Here is a 7,101-nt window from a genome sequence, read left to right as displayed (position 1 = left end):
CTGCTCTTCCATGGAGGAGGGGAACTAGCCTTTATGCCAGTTGCCAAATGTGTATGGTGTGCTTCGACACAAATAACTTACTCCCTTCGTTTCTAAATATTTGACACCGTTGACTTTTTTAAACATGTTTAACCGTTTGTCTTATTCAAAAATTTTAAATAATTATTAATTCTTTTCATATCATTTGATTTACTGTTAAATATACTTTTATGTATACATATAGTTTTACATATTTTACAAAAGTTTTTTTAATAAGATGAACGGTCAAACATGTGCTAAAAAGTCAACGCTGTCAAATATTTAGAAACAGAGGGAGTAGTAAATAAATATTGTCTCAGAAACTCATGGAATAAACCAAGTGGGCATTGAGCACGTCGATGGTTCCTGCTCCCGCAATATCGGTACTTGAATTTTTTTTTTCATTTTTAAATTTTTATTTTTTAATATTTATAGAAATATTGCACCAGCGAAAATATTTACAGAAATAGACCCTACTGCCCTCGGCAGGGTGACGTGAGGGACAGACAAGTTGAAAAAAAAACTAGAAAAATGCATTTTTGGCAGGGCGAAAATTGTATTTACCCCCTTGCAGCCCTTGTAGAGGGTACAAGGGCGGCAAGGGACCTAAGTGTAAAATGCGCACACCTTGCCGCCCTCCACTTGGGCGGCAGGGGCCATTTGTGTAAATATTTTGGATGGTATAATATTTATGTAAATATTAAAAAAATTAAAATTAAAAATGAAAAAAATTCATCTGTACTTAAGCTTGGTTTCGTGCCCATTTTATTGTGTCCTTTCTGGGCCTAGCCCAGAAGAGGCCCAAGACCTGAGAGGTTTATTTTGGGCCGGAATCTGAAACAGAGTTGGACCCGATAATCCAGCAAGCGACTGCGCCGCGTAGACGTCGGCTCCGTCTGGGTTGGACTCGCCGTCGTCGTCTCGTCTCGTCTCCAGCGAGTTCGAGGCTTCGAGAGCGAGAGAGCAACGAATCGGGAGAGGAGGAGCTCGCTCGAATCGGATCGAACCCTACGAGCGCGGGCGGAGGCGGAGCTCATCGCCGGAGTAGCGGCGGCGCGCGGCGCCATGGACGAGAGGGAGTTCCGGCGGATGCTCGAGCTCTTCCCCGTCGTCCGATCTCGCGACTACTGCGTAATTTCCATCCCCTCCCCTCCCCCCCTTTCTCATACCCTACTCTCTCGTTTCCAGCACGTGTAGGGCGGGGGCGAATCGGCGTTTCGGCGGCGATCTAGCAGTTCAGGTGCTTGAGTTGGGGGAGCAAGAGGGGTCTCGATTTTAGGGCATGGGTTGGTTGATTTGGGTGGCTGTTGATTTGTGGCCTTGGGCTGATGTGCGTGGAGACTGGATTACGCATTATGTTGAGATAATCTCACTTTGGTTATACTGATCCGTCGAATTGCGTCATGAACCTGTCTTCTAGCCTGAGTTGTTTGCGCAGTAGAAGTTGTAGAGATGATAGTGCACTGGTAATTGCCTGAGTGATGTTAGTTAAAATGAGATAGAGAGAGGAAAACTCTTTTTTTTTCTTTAACAATATAAGGATGCTAGAATGCAGTACATCTGGAATTTTCTTTTGAAGATGTAGAGCTGTAGGATTTTTATTTCTGTACTTCAGATGGTTCTAAAAGCTAGAGATACACTAAGTTGGTCATATCTCAATATAACCATGCTACTTCAATTACAGAGCCATGCAATTGTGTTTCCCATGCCATTTATGTGGTCAGGCTATTTTTAGTGACACTAATTTTAGCCCCTTGAAGTGTGTAGGTTAATATTAGGAATAACTTTTAACAGGCTATTTGCAAGCATGTTTGTGTTTCTCTCTGCATAACATTGAGTTGGAGGCTATGGTTGAGAGAGAACTAGATGGTAGAGCTCATTTTCATAAATAGAAAACTGGGTTGAACGGTAACAATGTTTGCTGCAATAATAAGTAAATTTAAATGGAAACATCAATGGGCAATGCTTCAATGAAGAATGATCTGAAGTAAATATGGTCAGTGCTTGTTTTCCTGTTTGACGATCTCGTGATATGGTCATGAACTGATGAAATTTTTTTCGCCGGATGTAGGCTGAATCAGGGGCATCAAGCAAAGGCAGCACACAGCAATCACGGGCTCAGGTGTGTATGAACTAATTTAACTATCTAAATGCTACCTAGTTGTATTTTGTAATTATTTCTAACAAAGCTATTGTTTGCAGGAGGCAACAAGGGGCAACAAAAATGAGTCATCTGGTACTGAAGGCTTATCGATAAATATTTGATTGCTCTGCTTTTAATCTTATCTTACCAATTATTACAGCAGAAAACTAAACCTGCAATACCCATTTAACTTTATATTCTTATGCTGGAATGACGTCCTGTGTCACTACCATAAAGTTTGCTCTTCCTGCTTCATCCCTGTTCATGTGAATCCCATGGGGAACTTATTCACTTCTTCCAATTGCTAACTAGCCTTGGGCCTTTATTCTGAGGCCCTGGGTTTGTCATTTCACACCACAATCCTCATTCTCCATGGTTAGACATGACATACTCATGACTTCCATGGGACTTAATTCCATATTAATGATCAACTTGGCATGTTGCTGGACTCCTATTCACAGCACATATCAATTTCTCTTCAATTTGAGGTCCAGAAATCATTTGATCACTCTTTATGAATTGGGTCAGGTAGGTATTGAATTCCCCATTTAGGATTTTCTTGTTCTTGACTTGAACAACTGAAGCTGTGTATAACCAAACTAGATTAATAGGGAGTAGATATGGAAGCTTGATTTCCTGGATGGCTAAACTGAGCTGTAACAACAGTCTGAGTTACCAGTATTCAATTGAGAACCAGAACACTCAAAGAGTTGAAATAGACACTCGCACAAACTGATCTTTTTTGTGGCCTTCAAACTTAAGTACACTTTGGCACAAGGTTGTAGAAATTGATGAGATACTTGCAGCACAAGTCCCTCTCATGGGAGAAGTCTATAGATGTATCTCACTGAAATGATAAGGAAAGGCTGTGTTCTGAGCAATGTGCAGTTTTGAATATCATAAGGAATAGATCTTCAAAATAGTTGTGGAGATGAAGATTGGAAAATAATACTACCTCTGTCACAAATTGTAGCTATTTCTAGCTATGCACCTGGACAATAGCTACATTTGGGGATGAAGGTAGTATTGATTTTTTTAGAATAGACAAATATATTCTCTAGTGCAGTAGCTTGGTGATATTTGTAATATGACTTGAGTTGAGGTCAGTTACTTCCTGTGGGACTTGCATGAACAGTGCATAAGGGGATGAAGACTTTGGTTGCAGTTGTAGATGTATTTCTCATATGCTGCCCTTCAATAAAGAATACCAGCTTACATATACTGATATTGATGAATTTTCTTGCATGTTTCTCAGATCAATTCATGAAAAAATTGAAGATGGTTGCTGAGAAAAAGGTGGGATTTCCTCTTTATATATTTCACTTTGTTTCACAAAACTACCTGCTCAGTATAATATGGAAGTTTCAAAAAGATTGTTTAATATCATGTGTCGGTTATATGAATAAGTAAACCAGTAAGGAATAAATCAAAGATCTCCTTGGATGCGATTTGTCATAAAAGTCTGCTGTTATGCGGTTAAGAACTTTGGTAAGAGATTTTAAATATTTGGCAAAATGATCGTGAGCATGGCTGTCCTGGATTTTTTTTTTTTTGAAAAATTTGAGGTGTCCATCAATTAAAGCTGGTAAATATAAATAGTACATCTGTAAGCTACATCCTACATGCACTGTTTTTTGAGGCTGTATGGTACATATTTTGTTGGTTAAGAGGGAATGGCGCTGTTGAGTGCTCAGTGGCATCTCTCCTTGAAACAGGCCGATCTGATTGCGCACTAATATGTTATTGGTTACTGTCTCAGGTTGGAGCAACAAAGGCAGAGTTGTTCTGCAAGACATTTGAAGAAGCCCATAAGAAACTTGTATGGACTTGACTCCCAGCCATCACTTCAATAACCACCACCACGCAAAACTGCCTTGAGATCTCACGATATTGTTCTCTGTGCCAGGTTTACAAAGAGCTGAACCTAGATGCTGCTCAAAGATTTCTGAATGCCTATGAGAAACGATCATGAATTATAGCCAGATATTGTTCAAAGATCTGCAGACGCCAAACTGAGGGATTTTATTGAGGCGCGGCGTGCTGGCGCTGTTGATAATTCTGATTGCTGGTTCTTGTATGATTCTGCTAATTGTGATAGACGATAATATCAATAGACATGAGCTAGCCGCATTATTTCAGATTATTACATCCTCCCGAACAGACGACAGTTCCAATCAACTGATCGGTTTTTTTGTGATTGGATTTATGTCAGCTTTCATGAGAATGAAAATGCCTGAAACTGTTCTAGAAGTATATTTGTCTGTTCTGCCAAACTTTATTACAATGAGAATGGTGAAAAATATAGTTCCAAAAGATGACAAAACCACATACTCCTTCCGTCTTAGAATATAGCAACCTAGAACCTTCCGTCTCAGAATATAGCAACCTAGAGCCTGATGGGATATGGACATATCCTAGTTTACTACATCCGTGATTTATACTATATTGTAATTTAAGTTAAATCCTGGTTTGAAATGACATTTGTTACAGCAAAGTTGCATGCGATAATTCACGACTTCAACAGCCTGAAGCATAAGAGGTGAAGAGGGTTCAATCAACTATTTCATCCAAGATAGATGAGCGATGAGCGCGATTTATTTCCCCAATCAAATGGGATGAAAGCGGTTATATAATTCAATCAATCAACTATTTAACGAGGGAATCATAGTCACATCCGCTTATCGATCTCTCCGCATTAAGCTCGGGTCACAGCGACACATATCCAACCAGCACACAGAGAACACAAACATGCATAGAAGACAGAGCAGATTAAAAAGGAAGAGGCTCTTCAGATGCGTTAACGTTTACTGAATTTCATCGCAACAGATAAAAGGAAGCAACAATCTTTTGCAAGTTCATGATGTTCTTAGCCAAAATTCTACGACATCATAAAAGACAGTTGTGTCTGGAGGATTGTGTCCCGTCGATCCAATACTAAAAAAACATGCCTTGCATTAGCGCAACTGATTACTGATGGCGTTCATGACGATCCAAATCAGTCCACAAGGGTGCCCAAGATGTCATGCTCTCTGAAGAGAAGGTACCTGGAATTCCAGATGCAAAGATTATTAGAGCAATGGTAAAACATAATTTATATCATATACTGACAGCAACAGTATCAGCATAACTATCAGGAACATACAGAATATTGGATGAACAAAAATCATCATAATAGATCATTTTCCCACTCAACGTTCAACCAATAGCTAGCAACAGCAAGCATTCTAAATATTGAACTACCAGAAGAAAGCAGCCTAAACGAGGAAGCACGTGTGGTTCCCGGTTCTTCAGCAACACCACCACCAAGTATTCGATCAATTCCTAACTGTAGCACTCACAAGTACTTCCTCTGTTTCACAATGTAAGTCTTCTAGCATTTCCCACATTGATGTTAATGAATCTAGATAGATATATGTCTAGATTCATTAACATCAATATGAATATGGGAAATGCTAAAATGACTTATATTGTGAAACGGAGAGAGTAATTACTACTTCGTACATGGTAGCCATAAACAACGGTGCTATAGCATGCTGCCGATAGAGGTCATGAGAGCCTCATTGGTTGCCCATATTCCCTTATTAGGGAATAAAAGTTAATTTATAGGTAAAACTTTTATATATTTGTTCCTAGCAACTTAAAAACCAATGCTAAAAAGAAATTACGTTGAAAATATCTTAAAATCAACTTCAAATTCAAGTTTGAAAATTCAAATATATGCTTTTGCTTTGGCTTATTAGGCCAACCGATGGGGCTCATACACATTATTGTACTATGAGAGCACTACAAGATCTATCATCTATGATAGTATGCAACGAGTGGTAATTACATTGCCCTAGCAATATGCCGAAAGGTACATTCTCACTAACAAGTGAAGCAATGGAGAGATAGTTCACATACTCTTTTTCAGCAGCAAGCTTGACTTCGAGTCCACCATATTCAGGCAGGAGAACAGTGTCTCCTTCCTTGAGAGCAACAGGGATCAGCTTGCCATCCTTGTCACGTTCGCCAGGGCCAACAGCCACCACTTTACCAGAGTTGAGCTGGATTCAGCGGAACATTCAGAGTTAAACAATCAACATTAGCAAGGTGATGCAACTAGTGTAATAAAACAGTAACAGTGTAACTAGCAATCCAGCATGATTATATAATCCAAAAGCGCAAATAATAGAAAAAATCAATTCTTTACGAGAGACTAATGACATAGGCATAACCAAATTTCTGTTACTACAATTGCAAAATGTATTAACAGTTTGCGGCCTACAAAAACGCAATCTGACCCCGCTAAGCACAATCATGCATCATTCGAACAAGTAATTTCAACAAATTGTTCCCTAGCCATCAGCACCCTAAACGAGGCAATCGAAATCAAACATTCTAAGCAAGAACACCACGCTCCCAACTTAACCCCCACGCGCGCGCGCATGGAACAAGATCTAAACACTCCCCTCCCCTCACCGGATCGCATCACACTCGCAGCCAACTCGAAGCAGCAAGGAGAAGCAGCAGTAGCACCACGAGAGATCGAGGGGGGGAAGAACAGCGTGGGGGAAACCTGCTTGGACGTCTCAGGGAGGAGGATGCCGCCGGCGCTCTTCTTGGGCTGCACCAGCTTCTCCACCAGCACGCGGTTCAGCGACGGGATCAGCCGCCTCGCCATCGCCGCCGCCCTCTTCTTCTTCTTCTTGCGAAGCAAGCAAAAAAGACCGAGCAAAAGTTCTACACTCTTCGATCGCCTCCGCCGCGCTCGTGGGGTTTAGGGTTTTAAGGTGGAGGCGACGCGGCGGCGAATTTACGGGCTTGCCCCTCTCCAGGGCCCTCTAGAACGTTCCACTCCTACTGGACCGGCCCACCTCCACGGCCCATTTCATTTAAGGGACCAGCTAATACATTTTGTCATAAAACTTTTTTAGAAAAAAATTGATATATGTAAATATAAT

At 40.7% G+C, this 7,101-nt stretch overlaps 2 protein-coding genes across 3 annotated transcripts; one reads left to right on the top strand and one right to left on the bottom strand.

The window, feature by feature from the left end:
- Positions 1-903: 903 nt before the first annotated feature.
- Positions 904-4,414, top strand: LOC4344072 (uncharacterized). Of its 2 annotated transcripts, none has more exons than XM_015791885.3 (6): positions 904-1,149; positions 2,090-2,140; positions 2,221-2,254; positions 3,417-3,457; positions 3,921-3,980; positions 4,068-4,414. In XM_015791885.3, the coding sequence occupies exons 1-6, from the start codon at positions 1,084-1,086 to the stop codon at positions 4,131-4,133; spliced, it is 318 nt and encodes a 105-aa protein (XP_015647371.1). In that variant the 5' UTR covers positions 904-1,083; the 3' UTR covers positions 4,134-4,414. The 2 variants fall into 2 exon arrangements, with proteins under 2 accessions (XP_015647371.1, XP_066168382.1); XM_066312285.1 differs by lacking the exon at positions 904-1,149 and adding an exon at positions 1,840-2,014.
- A 516-nt stretch (positions 4,415-4,930) lies between these two features.
- On the bottom strand, positions 4,931-6,895 carry LOC4344071 (10 kDa chaperonin, mitochondrial). Its single transcript, XM_015791886.2, has 3 exons — positions 6,717-6,895; positions 6,062-6,204; positions 4,931-5,205 (listed from the first exon to the last, which is right to left on the bottom strand). Exons 1-3 carry the CDS (start codon positions 6,819-6,821, stop codon positions 5,157-5,159), a joined length of 297 nt encoding a protein of 98 aa, XP_015647372.1. The 5' UTR covers positions 6,822-6,895; the 3' UTR covers positions 4,931-5,156.
- Between the last annotated feature and the right edge of the window lie 206 nt (positions 6,896-7,101).

Source organism: Oryza sativa, chromosome 7 (assembly GCF_034140825.1).
Source record: "Oryza sativa Japonica Group chromosome 7, ASM3414082v1".
NCBI lineage: Eukaryota > Viridiplantae > Streptophyta > Magnoliopsida > Poales > Poaceae > Oryza > Oryza sativa.
Note: the sequence above shows the minus strand (reverse complement) of the source record. Positions and strands in the feature narration are given on the sequence as shown.